A 25,743-nucleotide genomic window follows, 5' to 3' on the forward strand; every position below is an offset into this window, starting at 1 on the left:
CCCCCCCCATCCGCTGTCCCTCCTCGCTTGCCCATTTTCCGCGCGCTCCTCTATTTCGTAGGTGATTTGAGACCATTAATATCACTCGCTCGATCGGCTCGCATCGCTCTGTCGTCGATGCAGTTGTAAATCCTTGACGCGGAGATACGCGGAGACTTTGTTCTCAGTGTAGAACTTGCACCGACAATTCGCAGAGAAATGGAAACGGCACATCGCACGAGACGTCGTCCATGCCACCCTCTTTCATTAAAGCGCCACAGTGTTGTGTGCCACCTCCGTTGTCGGGTTGCCCACCCCACTTGTCGCTCCACCTGGTATAACCGGTTTTCGCTAGTGAATCTCCCAGCACCGTGACCCATTCACCTTCCTTGTAAAGGTCATGTATGCCTAGCAAGGCTTCATTGGGATATACCGCGCCTTTAATGGGCCCCGACCGGTTGAATATATCTAGTAATACCTGAAAGAAGAGTAACGGAATGCATCATCTTGCTGCATTGCTTGCTGACGGAACGGATCCTTACAATCTCGATTTTTATATGTAGTTAGCTAACCTATTAGAAAGCTTATAAATAGCTTCGATTGATTGTTCGGGTCGTTATTATCTATTTACATTCGGAAGTGAATGGGATATTGTGCAGATCAAAACAAGATATGGAGGCGGAATCTAGGACGTCTTACGCGAGCATCAATACCCGGCTATACTTACGCTCGCCTCGTGAACGGAATTAATGATCGCAAGGTGACCCCCTTCCTCGTTACAGACCTTCCTCGCTTCGTTCCACGTGACGGCTCTCGTGTGCAGCTTGTGCGCGCCAACATTCGGCGTGAAATAATAATCGTCCCTCATCTGGCTGCGCAGACCCATGTTGCATGTGCACATTATGCCGTTTGCTACCATGTCTTTCTGGATGTAGAATTGCTCGAGATGCTGCTGCTTCTGCGTCAACCAGACCGATTGTCCGGGGATCGCCGTGCTATTGACCGATGTCAAGCACGGACAGCCGGATTCTGGATTATTGACGCTGGTAGACGCGTCCTGCGCACCGTTCGAATTCCTGTCAGTGGACGTGTCGGCAAAGTCTTCATTTCGTAAGGATGGCAGAGCCGAGATGGACAACTGATCGTGAACGCTAAGTAGCACAATGCAACCGATGAATAAACGACTCATCGTACCACTTCAGCTGAGACTCTTCAAAGATTAATGCGTAAGCACCCCGACTTCCGAGACCTGCGACCGAACGATCATCAAACTTCAGGAAGATAGACATCTTTTCTAATACAATACAATATATATACACAGGGTGCTCCAGATTCGTAATGTTACGTAGAATTGAGGTGAACATAAAAGTCCCATGTCGTTTTGCGATTAATTCGCAATAAATCTTGAAATATTAATTAAAAACAAAATGGTTAATGATCACGTGCGATGTGATAGATGAGTTGTAGTGCATAATGTGTATCACAATAATATATCAAACTTCTTTAATTAACCCTTATTGTGGGCACTGTGGGGTCAAATAGACGGCAGAAAAAAATAAAGTAAATCTATAAAATAAAATAAAAAATAAAATAAAATATAAAATAAATTTATATATTTTGGAAAAACTGTTTGCTTTTTTTCACAAAAATCCTAATTTCGATATTTAAAATAAATACCTTTTGAAAATCCTGCTATTGCACTAATTTTTTTTTTTAAAGAGATATGTCTTGAGAGTGGTTTCTTAAAATTTTATCTTAAAATTATAAAAAAATTATCTTATAAAAAATTGTGTCAGTTATGATTTTTTGAGCAAATCAAGTCATTTTTCGCGTTTTTTGAGCTTTCCAATTTTTTTTCTTTATTTAGAATTAAACTTCGTCTAGAAAAATTATTCCGCCATATAAAAAGATGTTTGAAATACATCTTGGAATTTTTTCAAATAAAAAAAGCGAATTTTATTGTAGCAAATATTTTTGTAGCTGGGGTCGCGAAAGACCCCAGTATGCCCATTATGTGATTCTACTGACGTGTGCACAATAAAGGTTAATAACTCAAAATTTTACGTAGTTATTTGCGAAATGGTACAGGAATTTTGTAGTTTAGTTTGATGAGTTCTACCTGCAATGTATGTGTCAGACACTTTGGATACTTTCTATCCCACATTCGTCTCTTTGTGGGAACGTAGAACGGATTAAGACGAACATGAAAGTACCGTTTTGTGATATTCGCAATAAATCTGGAGATATTAATCTCGAGACATTATCGTATTCATAGAGGAATGATGGTTATTTAGTAGGCTGAACGGCTTATGGCAGTAATTATCGCAACGTGCAAAATCTAAGAACTCAAGGAAGATTTGAGAGGCAGAATTTGAAAGTGACGAACGATACGTTCGTATGTCTGGTCATATTCACCTTGAGGGACTGACGGTAAACGACTTATGACGTGTAATTGTCACAATACACAAAATCTTGAAGCACTAGGGGGACTCGAAGATTCACTCGAAATATTATACAATCCGTTTGACGTTCGTTTTTTTGGAGCCGCGCGGAGGAAGACGTGCGCACCAAGCCAGGTTCAAAGGAGAACTAAGACGCCCTTTGTATTGTTGGAACGACCCTACGCTGCTACCCAACTGCTCACCAAACCAAGGCAAGCCGGATGACCCTCCTAAAAAGACTACACAACGGTATTCTACCATCAGCGATCGTTCAAAGGCCAACAGCAGTGGTTCGCAAACACGCCTAGAGACTTTGACACTTTTTGCCTTACATCTGTCTTAACACATCGGACTCAGCAAATTCGGGACGGTTGGTGTTTATCCTTTCGGTGATGAAGTGAGAAAGACATCTCAAGCAACACTAATTTCATATAAATATTATTACGATGTGTTTAGTGTACCGTAAGAGAGTCGTGTGTTGTCGTTATCTGAGGAAATGATAAAACACTCTCCGCCCCCTAGTCCTATCGCTTGTTAAGGATATCTCGTCCTGTAGCCGTGACACGACTGTTACTTCTTTCTATTCGAACGTTATAAAACCAATTGTACTGTAAACTACACTTTGCGTCGAAGTCGATGTATTTTCGCGAGAATCGCGCGCATTCGCACAATATCTTACATTTCGTATACAAACGCCACTCTTACGGTAAATTTCCGAGTGCCGTGTGGGCGAGTATAAAATATAGACGAACCACGTTCGAAGTTGGCTGGGAGATTTAAGACGGGCCAACCTCTACCGTGTAAACGTCCCCGGAATATACCACTGTAAATTTTCAGACATACAGAACCGCAGCGATTTCCTCCCTTTTCTTTCCAGGGTTGATAACCGGAAGGTCTAGTAGCCCGACTGGATTAGGAGGACATAAATTACAAACAACGGTTAGATAATTGGAGAAAGTACGAGTCCTTTTCGGTATTAAATGGAATCGGATTTCTGACAAGCTGGAAAATGCCACTTCTGGCAGGATACGAAGTTTCTCCTGATCCAAACTAAATGAATAAGCGTATTTTACAAAATTGATATATAAGTATCTCGCAATTCTTTGTATATTACGATATTGTTCAACTCAAGTATGAAAAATTTGAAACTTGAAGAGCAAATATGTGTCTTCACGCTAAATGTCACGAAAAGTACGAATTAAATAAAATTAATATAAAGAAAACTGTTTATTATTACGTGTCCCATAAACGAAAATAAAAAAGTGTGTAATAATACTAATAATAATCGTGTGTCTACATGTATTATAAGTATTATAACTTTTCATATAATATTTTTGCTAGATCATCCTCATTATTAGTTTCCTATATACTCACTTCCAAAAGAAAAATAGCAGCGATAGAAATAGACAATATGAAAGAATGGATCTGACAGCGACTTTATATGATTTCTGATATATTTTCAGATGCGACTAAAGCCTTGCCTCGCAGCCTTCTATTTCCTGTTGCTTTCGATCGTCTCGAGCTATATATCGCCTACACTCGGTTCTGATATACTTCGTTACAAGGTAATTGCTATTATACTTGTATGTGTTCCTAACCATTTAAGCGCCGATGTAATCTCGCATTGAAAGCATTATTAGCGACATCAAATTGATGCGTGCATCTTTATTAAAATATTTTTTGTTCTATCACTTGATTTCTTAAAAGGAATTGTTTATTGATCTTTAAGACAATATTATTATGTTAATATCCAAGACAAATTTTTACAATTTGATTGCTATAAAAGGCCTCAACTAAGCCACGAATTAAAGTAAAAAAAGGGAAAAGAAGATTCAGTGATTCTTGGAGCTGCGTAATAATTAAATGGTTAACAAGAATTTTCCTCTTACCATGTTCGAACTTAAAAGTTACTTACTGCAATTAGTTTTTATTAATTTCCCTGTGATTTCGCAGGAAAATTTCGAATTATAATAAATTCTTGTCTATTATATGTGGCGGAATTGTTTTTTAATAAAAATTATATGAGATGTGAGAAAGATAAATATTAAAAAAAAAAACAAATACACACGTTATTCTGAGATGTTACACTTAAAATTTGACATAACAGAAATTAGAGAAGATATATACAACTAAAACTAGATACATACAACAGAAGATACATACAACTAAAACTAGAATTTCTCTAGCAAAGCTTCTAGCATCCGTGTCGAGTTTATGGTGCAATTTATATCCTCCGTTTATACGTATATATTTCTTCTTATATTTTCTACGAATCTTTCCGGCTAACTCTTTCTCTTTCTCTCTCTCCCTCCCTCACCCTCTTCCTCTCTCTTTCTCTCATGAACATTATTACCCACGTAAACCTTCGTCTGGGAGTTGACGACCGCGAGATGAGCGCTCTCTTCACGACGGATCTTCTTGGCTTTGCTCCAAGAAGCGGATTTCTCGCGCAACTCCGATAATGGCCGTTAGCTGGCGTAATCCACGCCTGTTTATCTGTTTACATTGACACCGTGCTACATTCACCCGAGCGATACCGTCACTGCACCAGGCAGGGTCGATGAAGGGTCGGCGCACATAACTCTGACCTCGTTTCGGGAACCGACAAGCTCGCGTAACCACCCCCGTTTCCTCGAACACACGGTCAACTTCCGGCGACTCGAAGCGCTTCGGATTGTCGACGACGAATAATGAGGGTGTGAGCGGGATCAGCAACGAAGGGGGCCTCTCTCATATTGGAGGAAGCGTCGCGTATCATCGGCATCCAGCGAAAAAGCCAACGCGACTTCGCGAATACAGCGGTGTCAATAACTGTGCATAGATATTCAGATATGACCCGGATCCTTTGGATATGTCTTGTGTACCTGAGTAGTTATTGCGAAGAATACTCAGACACTCGAATATTGCGATTAGGATGCATAACCCGACCAGAAAGTTATCCCATAAGCCTGATCAGGTTGATTTCAATTATCCCATCTCAATTATCTGATTTGTATCAGATGGTGTTATCGGGGATTATAATTATTAATAAAGTCTTAATTATTGATAACATCTTGATTGTCATGCTGCGTTATCTGATTTATGAGAGCATACCTTATATAAACCATATAACTGATTGGAATCAACTTAATCAGGCCTATGGGATAAATTTCTAGTCGTCTAATGACTCTTTGGAAAGTGAAATCAAATTAACTGAGGCAACGACCACGTTCAGCAGAGAAATTCGCAATTGTTGTAAAATTTATGAGCCTGTTATTATATGAGCTCGATTATATGCTCTTAGATTCAGCTGCGATAATAATATACATCAGTTAGATTCACGAATGTTAAAAAGAGTGCAAAGCAGCTTTTTTTTGAATGCAGCGAATACCAACATCTACAAAAATCAAACAGCACATAGATATTATTACCTGAGTATCGCTGGCAATTCTCGGTTTTCAGTACTCAAGCATTAGAATGTTGGGTTATGTTAGGTAATTCTTGTGATCATGAATGTCGATCAGATACCTAGAAATCTCCGGTTATAGAAATTACCTAGTTTCTACTGACAGCACTATTTGCTATAATCGCGATCTCAATTTCCTCAAGGAAATCCATTAAAGATCTTTTCTTCATCAAGGAAATGATAATTTACGAGCGTATCAAAATATCGCAAGATCCTTTATGACTGAAAATGTCACTCGGCTGATACAATATCTTTGACGTTTTAATATTCGTTGTCCTCAGCGCTCGAGGCATCGTTACTTTACGGCAAAAGATGACGACGGCGCGTCGACCAGCACAGGAGAAGCTTTGTTCACAACTCCAGCTTCGATAGATGATGCATCCATAGACTCGGGGAACTGGCACGTCCACGAGAGTGAGTAACCATTGAATCCCGTCTCTACGTACATGTTAATTAGTAATTTGTACATCGCTGTGCGATTCGGGAAGTTTAATCAAACTGTACCTCCGGCCGCAACTCGCTACGGTCGCTTTACACGTATTACGCGTTTACCGCGTTTACCGCGTTTGCCTCATGCGCATTGTACCGTTGTTAAACCAGCTCGTACACCACCAAAATTCCGTAAAACACCAATCCCACGATCAATAAAATTGCTATGACATAAAAAGAGGCGCACATAGTGAAACTGCGACAAATGCTCGCGTCGCATCGTCGACGCAAATAAAAGAAGGACGGCGCGATGTGGCGTAACAAGCAGAATGAATGCCTGGCGTGCGTATGTATGTACGAACTATCCGCATTTTTTACAACCTAGTATATTTCATAGCAGCTCCTGGGTTAATATACTTTAAATGGTAGATAACTGTTATCCTTTTGGGTAAATATGCAGTATAACGCATCTCATCTTGAATTTTTTTCAAACTTTGTAAATTTGTATATTTTAGGACGTAGAATTGATCTCTGAAAACGAAAATTGTCGCTCACTTTTTGTTTTCTTGTTTCTTTTATTTTAATGTTTTATGATGAAAGAGAGTGGGAAAGTGATAACTTTCATTATAAGACTTTCTAACAACGTGTCTAATTATTTAAGTTTTATAAAATAGTATATGATTAAAGCAGAGGAAAGCATGCATGAACTATTCTCTGCTTTATAACAGATTTTATGCTTTTGATTAAACTTAGACAGCACATATCTTCACAGGATATCCTAAAACCATCCTCAGAATGTTCCTACATCTTGAGAACGTCCTCAGGACATCCTCCAGAGATCTTGTGCTGTTTGGGTTTAATTAAAAGCATAAACTCTGTTATATAGCAGAGAATAGTTCATGCATGCTTTTCTCTGCTTTAATCATACCAGGTCTGTAAATATGTAACCAGTCTGTAAACATATGTACCAGGTCTGTAAACCGGAATTTGCCCATAGATGGCCCTAACTGTCAATGTAGTTACCGTCAAACCGCGTCATTGGCGCCATTTCCTTGTTGACATCTCTGACAAAGATTTTCAACTCACAACAATACAAGTTTCATACAACAACATAGTTTGTAATAGCGTTGAACATGTCGAATTTTGTGCCTGGAAACTACAATTTGCGGACAGCATTGATTTACCATTTGAAGAAAACTGCTGCAGAATCGCATCGAATGCTTGTCGAAGCTTACGGTGAGCATGCTCTTGGTAAATCATAGTGTTTTGAGTGGTTTAAAAAATTCAAAAGTGGCGATTTTGACGTGAGAAACGAAGAACGTGGAAGACCACCGAAAAAGTTTGAAGACAGCGAATTGCAAGCATTGTTGGATGAGGATGACACTCAAACGCAACAACAACTCGCGGATCAATTAAATGTGACACGAGAAGCCGTCTCCATACGTTTGAAAGCCATGGGAAAGATCCAGAAGATGGGAAAATGGGTTCCACATGAACTGAATGAAAGACAGCAGGAAAACCGAAAAACCACTTGCGAAATGCTGCTCGCCAGGTACAAAAGAAAGTCATTTCTCCATCGAATTGTGACTGGCGATGAAAAGTGGATATATTTTGAGAATCCTAAGCGTAAAAGATCATGGGTAACTCCAGGCGAACCATCGACATCGACTGCAAGGCCAAATCGCTATGGACGGAAGACAATGCTCTGTGTTTGGTGGGATCAGAAGGGTGTGATCTATTATGAGCTGCTAAAACCTAGCCAAACCGTTAATACTGAACGCTACCGGCAAAAAATGATCGATTTGAATCAAGCTTTGCGTGAAAAACGACCAGAATATTAAAAAAGGCAACACAAAGTGATTTTGCTTCATGATAATGCACCATCACACACAGCAAAACTGGTCAAGGAAACGATTGAGGCGTTTAGTTGGGAAATACTTTCGCATGCGGCTTACTCACCAGACTTGGCTCCGTCCGATTACTATTTATTTGCATCGATGGGACACGCACTTGCTAAGCAGCGCTTCACTTCTTACGAAAATGTACGAAAATGGCTCGATGACTGGTTTGCCTCAAAAGAGCAACAGTTTTTTTGGCGTGGCATCCACAAATTGGGGGGAAAAATCAGACAGGTGGGAAAAATGTATAACTAGCGATGGGCAATACTTCGAATAAAATATTTTTTATCATTTTCATACAATAAACGTGTATTTTCTATACAAAAATTCCGGTTTCATATTTACATACCTGGTATATACTATTTTATAAAACTTTAATTTAATTAATTTAAATTTTTTAATTATTTTTAAATAATTAGACACATTGACACAAAGTTAGAAAGTTTTATACCGACATCATAAAACATTAAAATAAGAAAACAATAAAACGAAAAATGAGCGACAATTTTTGCTTTTAGAAATCAATTCTACGTGTTAACATATACAAGTTTACAAAGTTTAAAAAAATCCAAGATGCGTTATATTGCATATTTACCTACTTTTGCTTCACGAGCTCGGGCAGTACTCGAGTAGTATCTATAAAGTTGAGTATTTGGAAGAATTTGGAAGTCCTGATACTGGATGATAAACATTACTGGGGTTATAGTGATATCATAATTGATTATTAGAATATTGTGTTCTTGATCTTTGTTAGTCGGACATCTGAGTCTTTCGGGTATTTCCCAAGTAAACGGGTACTATGCAAATTATCTGAATACTCGTACTGTTTTTAATATATTATAAACGTACTGTTTTTAATATATTATACTTTACATAATCTCATCGTACTATCTTTAATACATTATAAACAGCGATAAGTATTACTTGCAGCTCTTAAGTACGTATGCCCGGTTACTCAACTACTTCGGATAGTACTCGGGCAGTACTTACGAATTTGAATACTCGGACGTATAGAGCACTGGAGTACTTGGGATATTACCCATGTTTTATAAGCGACAATACGTGCCAATAACCTGGCGAGGAGAAAAGGAACGACTGTCTGCGCCCGCGTAAATCAGCAGAATGGTTTAGCACATTCAAAATGTTTAGTACGAATAATCCGAAATGAATGACGCGGCATTCAGGGGCGGTATCATTGCAAAAGGTACGACTGAACGATTGCGCCGGGTGATTTATCGCGGTGGAAGCGCATTACCGAGGATGATCGGCAATTTTATCGTGAATGCATGGGCGCGGGCGTGAGTATTCCGCTTTTCCGCTTCTATAAGAACCAGTCATCAATCGCGTCTTTTCGGTACGTGCGCGCACACGGCTGGAGAACGCTCGGCTCTGGCGCGTTGCGTTGCAACCGATACGCAACATATTTTACGGGATAACGGGCGAGGGTACGATACTTTCCTTTCAGATGGCAATCCGTGCCTGGAGAAGTATTGCGGCGCGGGCAAAGAGTGCCAGGTTACGGCGTACGGCGGGACCGTCGAGGCCGTGTGCGTTTGCGTTCGGAGATGCGCGCGGAAGCATCGACCGGTCTGTGCCAGCAACGGCAGGGTGTACGCCAATCACTGCGAGCTGCATCGCACGGCCTGCAACACCGGCACGTCGTTGACCACGCGGAGGCTCTCCAGATGCCTGAGCAATGGTGAGCACGTGCTGGGCAACACGCTCTCCTAACTGCCCCGCGCTTAAGTCGTGAACCCTCTGTGGTCGATAACGGTTTCACGGAGCGAGAGAGAGAGTTCCCGACTTAGCACGAGCGTTTCGTTCGTACGTCGAGGCGCAGCCAAAGCGTCTCAACGTTGCTGGAAAATTTAATTAAGCGGTTAATTAATTCGCGCGAGGGAATTTACGACGCGGAGCGACGCGGAGATCCTACGGAGACTTATCGGGAATGAGGATTGCCGAAACACCTTCGTCGATACTTCTGTCTTTAATTTCGCTGTTTACTTTGGGACAAACCCCCGCGACTCTTCCGCGAAGAGTCGCGGGGGCTTTGCTTTCATTAGAAACTCGATAATAACTTGGGGGAGTTTTCTATTAATTTATGATCTCACTGCCGGCCGGTTTGTTGGGGAGTTGTAGCGGCGACGAGGAAAAAGAGGTGTCGCTGCTACGTGAAAGTAGTCCGAGCTTCACGATAGAGTGTGTCTCGTCGTTTTCAGGTAATTACAGCGCTCAGGCGCGAAAGGACTTCTTCGCGTATCATGCCCCGTCCAAAGGCAAGAACATCTCATATGCCAAGTCCAAAAATAAGATGAAGCATCATCCGGCGGGCAAATCGATTCCGCGGAAAGACGGCCACGGTACGGAAGAGTGTTGCGCGCAGGAATACGAAATTATGAAAGTATGTCATCGATTGCGTCCCATAATAATTTCCGATATGAGACGCGCGGAAACAAAAATCTCTTCGTGTGAAAAGCACTCTCCTTGCCTCCTTGCATTTACAAGCAGACTCAATTTGTCGTTAATATTCCCCCGAATGTGTGTATTTGAATATAATTTTGGTGAGGAAACGGAAGGGCTGTCATAAATGGAAAGTCCGTGACTTCATTTCCAATAACGTCCTTTGACTACGTCCCGGCGCATTTGTGCGAAGAAGGAGCACTTTGTGAGAAAAACGATTACGACGTTACAAAACATTCAATAGACGGCACTTGTTATGACGCTCGACAGTTTCCAGCACTTCTGCTCAGATTTGATAAAGTGCTGCAGTGTGCGGGAATTTAAATTAATTATTTATCAATTATTATTTATTTATTTATTTATTTATTTAATTATTTATTTATTTATTTATTTATTTAAATCCCCACGTATCTTAATATTTGAGAATGTCAACGTAAGAATGCTGAGAAGCAGGCAGAGTGCCGGAAGTTTTCCCCTACGTAAGCGTCAGCCTGTCACCCTTCCTACATCTCAATTCGTTTATTCGCCGTAGGACAACTTGCTTCTCTATAGTCATGCCAGATTAATGGCCGAGGACAATCACAGCAAGGAATACTTGGTCAGCATCATGTTTTCTCACTATGACAGAAACAACGACGGCAATTTGGAGCGGGAGGAGCTCGAGCAGGTGATATACCTTTCCCTATAGGGTATTTCTTCATTAGCGTTCCCCCTCGAGTTGAAATAATCCGGAGGAGAGGGAATTCTCAACGAGATTTATCCGACAACCTTTATTTAAACGGCATTAGCGCGATTCTTTTCTATTATCCGGGCAACAAGTAATGCTCTTAATTGATACTCCTCTCGAACATTCAGATCGCCGAGGAAGAAAATATGGAGGAACTGAGCGCGGGATGTAACTTGAGCCATATGATTAGTTACGACGACACCGACGGTGACGGCAGATTAAACGTTAACGAGTTCTACATGGCCTTCAGCAAGCTTTACAGTGAGTACCATCTGCGATTCGTCGCTCGTTTATCATGGCGGATTTACCCTTTGCGAGCCAACGACAGCTAGAATATAGTATAATTATGTTAATGGCATGTATACAAATTAGTGCAATCATCGTTCCACGTGACCCAGTCTGGCATATTTGCATACTTATTCCGATATAATGACGGCGCCATACGCGTGCATTTTTTATAAAGTAAAAAATAGAAAATTTTACATACGCGAGAAACGAAAATATAATCCGCTAAATTCACATGTTCTCTACATTACGTAACGTAAAGGTGACATTTAGGGATTAGTTGTGTCTTAAACTCGAATATTTGGCGGACAAGGTGCGCGCTTGAATTCTATTTTTCATTAAAAACTTTCTTACTGCCAAGAGATGAAGTTTTTCATATTTTTTTTTACTGAGAATCACAACATTGACTTTTTTCGGGACGCATGGTTCAGTGGAGGCAGGGCCGATCGTGATGAAACGAAAACAGATTTGTGACGGAAGAAACATGCTGCAACACTATGAATATTATTTACTTGCGCAGAACGCGGTAGGTATTCTTGTTTTCATCGCATTCTGCGTGTGTTTACATGAGAGTGTAATCTTCGCGATCACGTCCAGTTTCGACATGGCGATTAATCGCCCGCGGATAGTTTTCTTATGGTAATCTACGTAATAATGCGTCTCGTCAGGACGCATTGTCCATCGGACAATAGCGTCACCGTAAATTGTCAGACTGCACACGTGGCCGTAGTGCCATCGCGCATATAAACGACCGCGAGGAATTATTATGCAAACTTTGTGTGTGTGTGTGTGTGTGTGTGCGTGCGTGTGTATACACCGCGCCCCGCGAACGATCGCCATTCAATTCGGCCGAAGTATAACGCACACATAATAAATGCCGGCGGTCTGATCTGTATACAGGTGTGTCGGTGGTATCGCTGGATAAATCCCTGGAGGTAAATCACATATCCGCGCGAATCGGGGACAACGTGGAGATTAAGTGTGACGTTACCGGAACACCGCCGCCACCCTTGGTCTGGCGTCGTTACGGCACCGACGTGGAGACCCTGAGCGAGCCGGAGGTATCTTAATCGAACGCGACCTTTGCCGCCCGATCGTTATTCGCGCCAAGACATCGTGAACTGACACTTTGCAGATTCGCGTCTTCAACGACGGCAGTCTGTATCTGACGAACGTGCAACTGGAACACGCCGGCAATTACACGTGCCACGCTCTCAGCAACCAAGACGTGGTGCAGACTCACATGCTCACTGTGTACAGTAAGTTTTTCTGGCGAGAGAGGTGGGAGGGGCACACCACATCGCGAATAAAAAAATACCTGAGAAATAAAAAACATTTACTTGATGAATGCTGATGTACACGGAAAACAATAATTTGCTATATGTGGACAGTTAAATATAATTTGCTGTGTTAGATACTTCTTCTTTGCTGCAGGAACCTATTTTCTTGCTATGACTACAAGAAAGTCTGCTCCTACAACAAGAAAAGCGGCTAACGTAGCGAATTTGCTATAGATGGACTAAACTAAACGTAATTTACTGCTTTAGCTACTTTTTTTGCTGCAGTAGCAGATTCTCTTGTTATCATAGCAAGGAAATTGGCTCCTGTAGTAAAGAAAAAGTCGCAAATACAGCAAATTATGTTAGTATGTAGCAGATCTTTTTTTCTTCGTGTACTTATACTAATATAAAATATTTTTTAAAAATAAGAAAACACATTTTTTCAAATCTTAAAAAAATTTTAACTTTTCATGAAAGCAATTGTTTATCTCATTTAAATAAAAGACTTTAGATTTAAGTAAATATGTTATTAGTAACATATTTACCCACTCCCTTCAAATAAATATTTCTTCAAGCATTTTTTTTCTCTCAGTGCAGAAGACAGGACAAAAATTCGAATCGTGTCTTGCTCGGAAAAATTAAACTGCGGTTTGTGCAATTTCGGAGATGTGCCTCTGTTGCAGCCATACCCGAGGTCCAAGTGACACCGCAGTTCCAGTCGAAACGGCCGAAGAGGACGGCGAAGATGAGGTGCCACGTAGTAGGCGAGCCTCTCCCGCGTGTACGATGGCTGAAGAATGACAAACCCCTTAGCGAGGAGCCGCCGGACAAGTATGAAGTGGTAGGGAACGGCACCAAGTTGCTGATCAGAAAAGTCGATTACGCCGACACTGGTGCCTACATGTGCGAAGCGGTCAGTGCTGGAGGACTAACGAGGGACATTAGCAGCTTGGTGATCCAAGAACAACCTACACCTAGTAAGAACGACTAAAGAATTAATAGCTGATTTGAGATGATTAATCGTTAATGATAAGTTATCAATCACGGCAAAACACCCAATCTCTCTTTAGTTATTGACATACCGACGTAATACAGAAAAAAACCTGGATTTTCTTGTAATCAGCACTGCAGTTAAATTGCAATCTTGTCCCTGCACTTTGATTCCAAAAGAGAACTTCATAACTAAAACTGTGAATAATCGATTTCGGTCGCAAGAAAAATTAGGTTTCTCTAGAACATCTAGGATGACTAGGTGGGACTAATAATTGGATGTTTTACTCTGAATTATCTGAATAATTGGATCTGCACAATTGGATTATCGTATTAGCGTAATTCTTATTTATGCTGTCTTGCTTTTAATATCCAATTAAAATGTCTTGCTTTTTTAATATCCAATTAAAATGTTGCGGTTATACGATCTTGCAGTCGCAACGGAAGAGGAACGTAGATTTTTCTCCTTCCACGAGTGGGGTATCTTGGTGTACGAGCCTTCCATGTGTCACGCGTTACACGAAATCCGATCCACGGACATCATACCTGGTACCCAGGTGCGAAGTCGGACTCGTTTCCTTCTTCCTGTTACATATTTTATGTGTTGACTTCTTACCTCAACTTTGTACATTTTCAGGAATACGTCTGTGGGCCAAAAAATGTCCCATGTTCTTGGGGACGTGCCATAAATATCGCCAATCGATACGTATACGTCAGCCAACCGGATAAAGATCGCGTGCTGGTAATCAGCGAGGTGCAAATGATGATAATCGATGTGCGTGTCGTCTCTCTGCTGTTAGTGTCGATCTACAATCTCGCTTTAAGCTTTAAGTCTTAAGCAACTGACCAACCACAGTCAATTATTCTCCTTACGTCTCAAGAATAATCGATTGCGATTGGTCAGTTGCTTACGACTTAAAGCTTAAAGCGAGGTTGTAGACCGACACTTATAGCATTCAAAAGATGTGTTATAATAATTATGATTATCCAGGTGGTGGCTACGGACAAGAATCCCGTGGATCTGTGGTATGTGCAAAATCTCGACTACGTCTGGATATTAAACTGGAGGAGCGAGATGGATGTCGGTATCAAAACCGTACAAGTGATCAAGGAAGCTGCCCAACGAAAGAAACACCATACAGTGCGACCTGAGCCAATCGATGCACAGTTTGATCTCGTGAAAGGCCTATATATTCCGCAACAACGTGTACGTATGCTGTTTTACTTCCATCTCCTCGTTTTTCAATATTACGGAACGGTAGGATGGGCTGTGACTATAAAAACTCAGCAAAGCATTTCCATATTAATAGTTATTGCCTGAAACTCATTTCATACACACACAAGTGAGATATTTAAATTCAGAGTTAAATGAGAGTTTCTCAGTTGAATCACGATTACAGATATAAATGTATATTATAATTCCACTGAAAAATTTGGACCTAGCTTTAAATTCAAATTTTATATTTTACTAGAGAGACGAGTTTAATTATTAATATTTAATATTATTATTAATTATTAAAATTTCGAGTAATAATTATTAATAGGAGTCTTACGTGAAGTAATATGATACATTTGAATAATTATACGTACAATAATGCATGCACTTGTAAAATGCATTTGTAATCCTTATTATTCCGTAGGATACGAAACACACATTCAAGTATGGTTACGTGAGTCATACGAATCAACGTGGAATGTACAAACTCGACCTAGCTAATATGAGATACACGCGCACCGTGAACTTGGCCGACTACAACTGCGTACCAGTGAGCGTAGAATTTTCCGATCTGTGTATGTAATATGCCTCTATCGCTTCAGCATTTCTGCTTAAAAGATTTGATGGAATTAGATAAAAATCTATATAAATATATATATAGATATGTATAGATATATAGAAAGATGTAATCGTGTTTTTGATAAAGAATGATAAAATTACATAGAAAGACATGTGTCAAATAAATTTAATCGTTAAAAGTAAGTTACGATATAAAACGAAAAAATCGACAATTTTTTTTATACAAGGGAACGTGAAAAATTAAAATTTCTGAAATTTCTGGAAATGATAAGTTCAGATAAAGTCACATAGTATTTCAATGAAATTTGCATATATTTCTATCAATTCTTGTCGGATTTTTCTATTTTTTTTTTCAAATGCTCTCAAATCTATTCAGCAATGAGTATTTCTTTCGTTTCAGACGGCTTTGTGGTACTAGAATGCGAGGAGCCGATCACTGGACATCCGACTGGTCAAGTGCTATTGGACTATCTCACTGACAGTGTTCTCGCTCATAAACCGAACATCTTGGGGAAACCAGCAGTTTCACCTGATTCCAGATATCTGGTTACTCTCGACAAGCAGGACACTGGTGTCACTCTTGTAGTGCAGGAGATACTACGTAATATACTTTGCAATTATTCGTGCTTTAAAGTTCTTCCGCACAAAGAGTCTTTACGTTAAATTTTTGCAGCGAGCGGACTAAAATTCGCATTCGACGTGAAAACAACGTTAAATATCAGCGATATTGCTTTCTATCCGTCGCAGACAACGCATAGTTACGATATATACGCCTCGTCGATGGATAAAGAAGATATCCTTTTTTTGGATTTAACCACTGGTGAGAGCAATATCCAAATTGAACACTTTACGATATTTTATCGAGATTCTCCATCGACATGCGCGTTTTGTGAAATTTGCGTTTGATCAGAAACCAGCCCGTTCTTCTGTTACAGGCAAAGTGGAAATGATAACGGGCGTGGGAAAGGCAACACCACCACACCTCACCAAGTGGGGTAACCCAAATAGACCGATAATACAAAGCGGTATATTCGGTCGATATATGGTAAGCCCCTCCAACCAGGCACTCTTTGTTCTTAACGGGGAAACCCGTACGGTGAATTGCGAGATTGGTGGCCTTATACATCCCGGCGCGATTGTCTGGTTCACAGTTTCGCTACGTTAACGAACGTGGTCGCGCGACGATGACAATACAAGACATACATATTATAAATTGATCGTATAGTTCCGTGGATATGAAAGCCAATATCGAGAAACTTTAGGCGAAATTAAAGGTACACGGATGCGCTCGAACGTCATGAATGCCTTTGTCTTCTCTAGACAGTTATTTTCAGAATGTGTTTAGGAATTCCGGCATCGCAATTTCTCTCTCTCTCTCTCTCACTCTTTCTGTAATTTAAGAAAATATATAACAACGTAATCTCGAAACAGCAAACAGCATGTAGCGACAATGATATCGATAAAAGAGATATACAAGCTGTTCAATTATGAACTAATCGTTAGTAGATTTCTTAGAAATTTGCTATTTCTGTTTAAAACTAATGCGAGAAATAATTTTAATCGCATCGTATTCAGTATTATATTAATAGCGACGTGACGATCAACGAATGATTGACGTTTTAGGCCACTTGCACTATTATGCTATGTACGGGATATTCGAATCGCATATTTTGAACAATTGGTCAACTTTTAAACGCGTCCTACGCAAAAAAAGCTATCGACAAGCCTCGACATTTTAGTATACGGATTTTTGTGTTAAAATTCTCCCAGGAATCTGTCATTAATAGTTTGTGAGATTTGAAATAGCCTATATAACCATATAGTCTGTAGCATATTCGATTAATTAGTCATATCGTATCTGCATTTGTATCGTTAATTCATACGGAGTTAATTAATATTTATTGTAATAATTACGGGGTAGCATCAAATATTTACTCTGCAAGTGCTTATTTATGAAGAGCAGAGACATTTGTAAGGTCGAGCGCGTATAATAAACGATGAAAGGAGAAAAAGAAAATAAAAGAAAGCAAACTCGACAAGGAGTCATAAAAAAAAGAAGCTATAAAAAGAGACCGTAAAAAGGAGCAAAAATAATAATGATAAATTAATAACGTTAACGTGGAAATGTTAACAAGCTATTATTAAATGTACGATGAGATGAACATATTGATTAGGGCAGATACATCAGCGAATGGCTAGTTAGAATATCTTATCGGATAACTGAATTCTTTTTTTAAACGGAAGACTTCTCTCACATAATTACATTTTGGAGTAATAGAAGCATAAGAAAGAAAGTTCAAAAGAAGACAACGTATCATTCGTTGACACATCTATCCTAACAATAATATCGTATTCGGTTGGATGTACTAATACATATTGATGCGTACTGAAGATCATACATAAATTGGCATAAAGGCATATGCTGGCTATTTCAAGGGATCAAGGCTCTTTATAGTCATGCGAATGTATTCTGTTAAATTTGCGTATGATAACCTTTATATTAAAATCTTAGTAAGTCTAACCGAATTTGTTCTATTAAAGATTAGAGAAACAATCAGGCTAGACTCTTGTTACGACTCGAAGAGACTATTATAGTGTGACGGTGGTAGTGTTCTTTTATACCAAAGAGTAAATTCTTGGGACTCTAAATCGGTTTTATAACATTCGTCTAGCTGAGACGTTCAAATGGCGATATTGATAAAGCATATGCGATCAGGTTTACTATGTAGCATGTTATGTAGTGTATATAGATACATTCAGCAGATTATAGCAATTCGAAAATGCGCGTGAAACGTCAGTATTATATCGATTTTGCGCTAATGCGAGCGATCGCAAGTGTATGTTGGATTGCGATTAATGTCTTGTAATAAAAAATTGCAATACAGTTAATTAATTTAATAAATAACCTATAAACCTATAAACAATTGTGTTTCCTATAAAAAACACTTGCCCAGATAGCCAAATGATAGCACTGTGTCAGCACAGTGCTAACAAATTCGGTCATGCTTTTTCAGCAGATTTCGATTCACTGCGTCTGCATTAAGCTTAGTTTTTGACAACACGGTCTGGTAATATAAAAAAAAAATGCAGTAAAATTCGAATATATTTTGCTAACACTAAGTGTCAGTAGAAGTGTAACAAAACTTACATACATCGTGTTTTCATGGCGTGACAGCAAAAACCTAGCAAAAATCGAGCAAGACGTGCCATCACAACGTGACAACAGAAACGCGGCAAAATTGGAGCACGGTCTGCCATCACGACGTGACAGCAGAAACATGGCAGAAATTGAGTAGAATTTGCTCTTACGACATGACAGTAAAAACGCAGCAAAAATCGAGCAGGATTTGCCGTCATAAACTTCTAAAAATATTCATTTTAAATTACTTATGGAACAGCAGATGTATACATTATAAATTTTTTTATATATGATATGTATTACTTTTTTCTAATACAAACTATTTGTAAATGTTACAGCGTTTGTTGGATTTTACTTGAAAATTTTAGATTACTTGATTCCAATGTTACATTACATTTAAAAATTTTTATTAGCACTGGTGAGACTCGAACCTCTGAGGTATTATCTGGATTATGAGTCTGTTCCTTTAGACACTACACTATTTCGTCGATCGATATAAACGTCTTACATTTTGTCTGTATGTAATTTCATTAACACAGTAATATAATTTTCTGATAATACGATTTAATAAAATAATTTAATTTTAATAAAAATTATATTTTTTGTAATTTTATTGTTAAGTTAATTTTTAGCTAATGAGGTGAGATCTATAAAATCTATAAAATCTTATACGTTCCATATCGTTATCTTTAAATTTTTATAAACATTTTTTGCTTGTTAACAGTTATTAAATAGACAAAATCATAAAAGGTTATAAACTTTGGATAATTATAAAATAGTAATTAAAAAAAGAAAAATAAAAAAATAGTACAATTAAAAATAAAAAGTAAAATAGTACAATTAAAAAAACAAAAATAAGATTTAATTAAATTAATTAAATTTATGTATAAATCAATAAAAATTAAAGTTTATTATAAACGTTGGAGCATCTGTCTAATGTATGTGTACGATAAAATATAAATAAGATTAAATAATAACAGTAATTTCTTATAAATTCTCGGAGTACTTCAAGTAATGATTCGCGAAATATTCATTATACTCTGATAACCAAGTATGCTAGCACGTTAGTGCACGCTGAGTTCAGCACGTTATGCAAGTATTATGTTGATTTTATGCTACTTGATATAGAAAGTAAAAAATATGCGCACAGTGTCATGACGCAGTGCAGTATTACCTTGCTCGGTATTTGGCGCCAATTTGCCAACAACCTTTGATTTAACAGATGTGTCCAATTTGATGACATTTTGGCAGCAAAATTTGTAATCAAGTGTTGGGCAAAATTTGCTCGAGCAGATTTGGCTATCTGGGTGTTGCCGAGAAATGTACGAAAAATGTAATCGGTAGTAAAAAGGCTGTCAGCGACAGCCTTTCGAAAAGTACGCATGCTTCCACGCTTTATTTAACGAACCGTTATTCATAGTATTATTATAGATTATATTAGTATTATGGGTATTATTGTAAATTCTGAATTCTAACAGGATAAATTGTAGAGAACCTTGTTTTCTTTGAATCACATCGATATCTTTTGTAGTTGCCGAGAAATAAACAATAAATATGAGCGGCATGTTTAAGCTTATATATTTATTTATTGTTTTATATTACTATTTCTGTTGGCTCCCTCTATTTAGACCAATTACGTTTACGAATCACTGTTGTGTCTGCTGAACGCGCCCATTATTACAACTGCGCCTAAGTGTCAGTCTACAATCTCGCTCTAAGCTTTAAGTCGTAAGCAACTGACCAATCACAATCGATTATTCTTGAGATGTAAGGAGAATAATTGATTGTGGTTGGTCAGTTGCTTAAGGCTTAAAGCTTAAAGTGAAGTTGTAGACCGACACTAACGAACGTAGTAAAGGCACTTTGTTAGATGGCGTCGCGAGCGCCTAGCTCTGGCCACTAAAATCAGGCTGGTGCCGCTCTCAGGCTTCTTTCTGCTAAAATCAAAATTTGTCCTTGGCTCCTGTAGACGCTTATGGCTCCTGCACACAGGATGTGGTAATGCTTGCTGCGCGCCAATCAATATGTTGTTTTTCTGTAAGAACTAGAAGGTTATTACGGAAAGCAGCATATTGATTGGCTGTCGCGCAAACTTTCGCCGCGCGGCAAGCATTACCGCATTCTGTGTGCAGGAGCCATTAGGGCCATGGCACACAAAAGAACTTAAGTAGTAAGACGTAAGCAGTAAGCAAATTGACCAATTCCATTCTTACGTTTCAAAAATAATCGATTGTGATTTGTTTATTTACTGCTTATTTCTTACTTCTTCTCCTACTCCTTACGCCATCTATTGTAGATCGGGCCTTAGGCTGAGTTCCCACAAACTATTTAATAAATATTTAATAAATCTTATCTAGTTCTCTCTTTTTTATCTAGATTTGTCTTTTCTTGTGCTATGTGCGACAGCTCTTGTGTTTCGACTATTTACAAATATCTTATTAATTACACGGTAAATATCGAGGGTAAGCTGTTTTATGTGTAAAGGATAAATTTACCAATCAAATCGTTTCATTGGAACAAGTGCGTCGTGCGTCGCGCGTCGCGTCATCTCAATTAGAGGATTTGATTGGTTAACTCGTGTCGTAGGCAGACGACGTGTGTGTGACGCGCTCAGTGGGAACTCAGCCTTATTCTTGAAATAGTTGCGTATACGTAAGTTTTACTACGCAGGTTTAATCATACCATAAAATAGCTGCGCAATGAAAATTATGTATTTCAAGAATAGGGCCCAGGGCAAATAAGGCAAAAATTTCAAGAATAGGGGCCCAGTTCAGTTAAAGAGTGGTCTGTTCTTTTCAGCGCACTGCTGAACTGATGCAATAAGTTAAAGTGAGACAAGTATATGTTTTCTCACTCTAACTTATTGCATCAGTTTAGCAGTTGTGCAGCTAAAAAGAACAGACCAAAGAACAGACCAATTGTATAGTTGGAATGCCTGCAAATATTTAATAAATCTTACCTAGTTCTCTTGTACCTAGATTTGTCTTTTCTCGTGCTACGTGCGACACCTCTTGTGCTTCGATTATTTACAAATATTTTATTAATTACACGGTAAATATCGGGGGTAAGCTGTTTTATGTATAAAGGATAAATTTACCGTGGACATGTGACGAAATATTTTAGTTGTTATGCGTAATTTAGTTTTAAAATTGTGTGAGACGCTGCTTTTAACCTCACTCTCTTATTTCGTAACTCCACGATATCTTTCATAAATGTTTTCCGATGTGTGTAAATGTGCATGTCTATGTAATGCATCATATAAAATGTTATATAAAATCTCTGATATAAATTAAATATTACTTGCTTTTATTTGTCAGCAAATTTGTTATTCTGTAGCAAATTTTTTTTCATACTTAGTTTGAAGTTAATCTCGAGGATGATACATAAGTATAAATTAATAACACGTTTGCAGTAGTTTCCTGATATTTTTGTCTCAGCGTCATGTTATTTTGTGAAAGTTTTAACAGCACATTATCTGAATAATTTCCTAACAAATAAATTAATATTTTATTATTTACAACAGATTTCTAAAATATGGAGGAATATGCAAGAGAACCATGTCCCTGGCGTATAGTGGATGATTGTGGTGGTGCCTTCACTATGGGTCTTATAGGTGGCACAATCTTCCAAAGTATCAAAGGTTTCCGTAATGCTCCTAGTGGATTGGCACAGCGTTATCGTAGCAGTCTTGTGGCAGTCAGGCAACGAGCACCCATTGTTGGTGGAAATTTTGCTGTATGGGGTGGGATGTTCTCCACAATTGACTGCACATTAGTACACTTCAGAAAAAAAGAAGATCCTTGGAATTCAATTATCAGTGGAGCAGCAACTGGTGGAATTTTAGCAGCAAGAAATGGCTTGCCAGCAATGGCAGGCAGCGCAATCATTGGTGGAGTACTGTTGGCTTTGATAGAGGGTATAGGAATTTTCATTACACGTCTTTCCGCTGAACAATTTAAACCTGCAGCATTGGATGATCCATCGCAACTCGCTCAACCACAACAAAGTTATCCATCATAATGTTCAACTGCATTGTTTAGGTTCTTTTGAAGTTAGAATAAAATTTACAAGTAATTGTGTTAGACAAGCTTTACTTTAAAAGGTTTTTAAGTATCTCGTTCTGCCAGCATTAAATTTATGACCACAGAAACTTTAGATCTAAAGACAAATCTGTTATTTTCCATTTCTGTGCTTTTTTAAATTCTATTAGAATGTCAAACATGATCCTTTGTAAAAATGTTTTGTAAATACTTATGAAGTATGAGGAAAGTTAATACATGAACATCATATAATCTTATAGGATAATTGTGAGTTTATTTTAACATCTCCCTGTGCATATAAATTAACATTAATGTCATCTTAACAAGGTATGTAAGTTTAGGAGTTAAAACTTGGTTTCCTTATAGTATTAATCAGCAAGTAGAAATTTAGTATTAGTTTATTTAGTAATCCATAAGGTCAAGTTTCTTCTCTATTATTTTTTCATTTTCAGACATTTCGTCGTCTTCAGTTTCCTCTTCAAAATTATTGTATGATATTGGTACAGATAAATCCAACTGTTGTTTGTTGAAATCTTGTGGATTAACATCATTCATTGGTTCAATCTTCACATTACTTGATTTGTCTGGTGAATCTGGTAATATTGCTTGACCTGTACATTCTGCCCCAAACAGACTGTTTCTCAAATGCAATCGTTCAACCTATAAATAATATTGACGTTTGACATGTTTTTATTGCACTAAAATCGCAAATTAAGTATTTGATTCGATCACACATTTATTGCACGTCTACATTTTAACAGCATACCTGCAATGCGAGTATTTGTTTTTCAATTTTAGATAATATATCAGTCAGAAATTCCTTCTGTTTTATTAACCGCTCGCGATATTGCTGTAACTCATGCGAAGAAAATCGTCCTTCTTTACTCATTGTTATGGACTTTTCTGTTAGCAATTTACATTTTATATCTCAAGTTATTCAGCACTATTCCAATTCAGCAATATTCTTATTCTTCTTTTAGCTTGTTAGGTTATGTTGTATAGAAAGAAACAGAATAGTACATAGAACAAAACACAGTTGATCAATAGGATTGTTCCTTACAGTTGCAATTTTTGAACTAATTATAGTTGAATTCGTGAAATTCGTTGATGCTGTTTAACAAGAAACACCGCCGTTTTATTGGTTACATAACCAATAAAAAGATAAATGCCCATTTTCATAGTCAAGTCTTATATTTAAGGCTTCCTTAAGTTCATCTTCAGATGCTCTGTAGCCAATAAAATGATCCGTAGAGCATCTGAAGGTGAACTTACGGTTAGGTGACCAGATTTCCCAGCCTTGAATTCGGAACATTTCATAAATATGTGAAACGAAGGACGGGGGGAGGCGGATTAAAAAAATCTAAAAATTATTTAACGATCATTGAAAATGATGACAAATCAGTGTCCCGAATAACATTCGAAAAAATTCGGGACAAAGGGTGAAAAATCGGGACTATTCCGAAAAAATCGGGACGTCTGGTCATCTTACTTAAGGAAGCCTTAAATATAAGGCTTGACTATGAATACGGGCAAAAGTCTTAAGACCCGATCCATAATAAGTGTAGCTTTAAGCCTTAAGAAATTGACCAATCACAGTCAAATTTGAGGAGAATAATCGATTGTGATTGGTCAATTTCGTAAGACTTAAAGCTTACTACACCTATTGTGGCTCGGGATTAAAGCCATTCTACAATTGTGTAAATGTAGTTGTAAATGGTTGTAGATGATTATGACAACCAATCAGAATAAAGCAGTCAGTAAATAAAACACTCTAATTGGTTGATTCTTACGTTCATGACCACGCTTACGCAATTGTAGAATGGGCTTTAAGATAATCATTCAACTATATTACTATATTGAACTATATAAGTACGTTTGCTTTGAGCTTATGCGCTGTAAGCGCTATGCAATCCTCTTTCCATATATAATGAGCGATAAAGATATAATGACGCTTACAACGCATGTGTATCCAAAACGAACATAGCATTAGGACTAGAATATGTTAATGAGACAAAGAGTTAGTGACACAAGGTGATTCTTTTTAACCAGAGAGAAGCCTGAGAGCAGCTACCATCCTGATTTTAATGGCCAGAGTTATCGATTATATTATAATCGGTTTGCACCGAGGTGTTTTGTATCTCCGTTAAACTATTAAGCCGGGATTCGAACCGAAGTGTTTCGAGTCTCCGTTAATCCAGTGAGAAATGACTTACCGATAGACGTCGAAAAAACGTCGAATCGACGTCGATTCAACATCGATCGATAATTTCTCACTGGGAAACTATTAAGCCGGGATTCAAACCGAGATACTTTGAATCCCTCATAGCATGAGATCTTGAAGGGATATCTTGGGAACTTGTGTAGATATTTAGAAGTCTTCGGAATATTTTTAGGATATTCTGAGAACTTATGCAAACATTTAGCAATCTTCTGGATGTCTTTGGGACATCTTTTAAATCTTGTGCTATGTGGGAATTTCCGCTAAATTATTAAGCCGGGATTTGAAGTGTTTCGAATACTCATTAAAGTATTAAGCTGGGATTCGAACCGAAGTGTTTCGATTCTCCGCTAAATTATTAAGCCAGGATTAGAAAATTATCAGAGGAGTTTGATATAATGTATCCATTAAGATGCCGATACTGAAGAACAATTTTTATATGATGGTAATAGAAGAACATTATCAAGTATCTTCAGTTATCTGATATAGATATTTGACTATTGACTATTTAGTGTATAATACGGTATTAATTTTACAATTTACAATTATCGTCCACAATGTTCCATAGATACATATATATATATATATATATATATATATATATATATATATATATA

The 25,743-nt window shown here is 38.2% G+C and overlaps 4 protein-coding genes across 9 annotated transcripts in view; 2 read left to right on the forward strand and 2 right to left on the reverse strand.

Moving 5' to 3' along the window:
* The window catches only part of LOC116840978 (follistatin-related protein 5-like), a 39,885-nt gene extending 22,991 nt beyond the window's left edge, over positions 1-16,894 (forward strand). For 3 of the 4 annotated variants that reach the window (XM_032808384.1, XM_032808385.1, XM_032808386.1), the window contains exons 3-18: positions 3,884-3,985; positions 6,147-6,279; positions 9,658-9,891; positions 10,412-10,593; positions 11,185-11,319; positions 11,508-11,640; positions 12,565-12,725; positions 12,800-12,923; positions 13,628-13,921; positions 14,370-14,491; positions 14,572-14,709; positions 14,926-15,141; positions 15,575-15,725; positions 16,130-16,330; positions 16,403-16,549; positions 16,665-16,894. In XM_032808384.1, the coding sequence (XP_032664275.1) occupies positions 3,884-3,985; positions 6,147-6,279; positions 9,658-9,891; positions 10,412-10,593; positions 11,185-11,319; positions 11,508-11,640; positions 12,565-12,725; positions 12,800-12,923; positions 13,628-13,921; positions 14,370-14,491; positions 14,572-14,709; positions 14,926-15,141; positions 15,575-15,725; positions 16,130-16,330; positions 16,403-16,549; positions 16,665-16,894 (2,703 nt within the window). Of the gene's footprint in view, positions 1-2,675; positions 2,791-3,297; positions 3,360-3,883; positions 3,986-6,146; positions 6,280-9,657; positions 9,892-10,411; positions 10,594-11,184; positions 11,320-11,507; positions 11,641-12,564; positions 12,726-12,799; positions 12,924-13,627; positions 13,922-14,369; positions 14,492-14,571; positions 14,710-14,925; positions 15,142-15,574; positions 15,726-16,129; positions 16,331-16,402; positions 16,550-16,664 lie in introns of those variants that run through there. The other variant, XM_032808387.1, reaches the window with a different exon arrangement.
* LOC116840980 (hemolymph lipopolysaccharide-binding protein-like) lies at positions 9-2,633 on the reverse strand. Of its 2 annotated transcripts, none has more exons than XM_032808388.1 (3): positions 2,395-2,633; positions 707-1,228; positions 9-457 (listed from the first exon to the last, which is right to left on the reverse strand). In XM_032808388.1, the coding sequence occupies exons 2-3, from the start codon at positions 1,166-1,168 to the stop codon at positions 164-166; spliced, it is 756 nt and encodes a 251-aa protein (XP_032664279.1). In that variant the 5' UTR covers positions 1,169-1,228; positions 2,395-2,633; the 3' UTR covers positions 9-163. The 2 variants fall into 2 exon arrangements, with proteins under 2 accessions (XP_032664279.1, XP_032664280.1); XM_032808389.1 differs by lacking the exon at positions 2,395-2,633 and adding an exon at positions 2,099-2,222.
* A 4,858-nt stretch (positions 16,895-21,752) lies between the features above and the next one.
* On the forward strand, positions 21,753-23,165 carry LOC116841104 (mitochondrial import inner membrane translocase subunit Tim17-B-like). Of its 2 annotated transcripts, none has more exons than XM_032808647.1 (2): positions 21,753-21,919; positions 22,392-23,165. In XM_032808647.1, exon 2 carries the CDS (start codon positions 22,403-22,405, stop codon positions 22,886-22,888), a length of 486 nt encoding a protein of 161 aa, XP_032664538.1. In that variant the 5' UTR covers positions 21,753-21,919; positions 22,392-22,402; the 3' UTR covers positions 22,889-23,165. The 2 variants fall into 2 exon arrangements, with proteins under 2 accessions (XP_032664538.1, XP_032664537.1); XM_032808646.1 differs by having other exon boundaries at positions 21,765-21,932.
* Positions 23,158-24,071, reverse strand: LOC116841105. Its single transcript, XM_032808648.1, has 2 exons — positions 23,675-24,071; positions 23,158-23,568 (listed from the first exon to the last, which is right to left on the reverse strand). Exons 1-2 carry the CDS (start codon positions 23,795-23,797, stop codon positions 23,311-23,313), a joined length of 381 nt encoding a protein of 126 aa, XP_032664539.1. The 5' UTR covers positions 23,798-24,071; the 3' UTR covers positions 23,158-23,310.
* Between the last annotated feature and the right edge of the window lie 1,672 nt (positions 24,072-25,743).

Source organism: Odontomachus brunneus, unplaced genomic scaffold (genome assembly GCF_010583005.1).
Source record: "Odontomachus brunneus isolate Ranch 3 - 2012 unplaced genomic scaffold, Obru_v1 Obru_scaffold_013, whole genome shotgun sequence".
In the NCBI taxonomy this organism is placed as follows: domain Eukaryota; kingdom Metazoa; phylum Arthropoda; class Insecta; order Hymenoptera; family Formicidae; genus Odontomachus; species Odontomachus brunneus.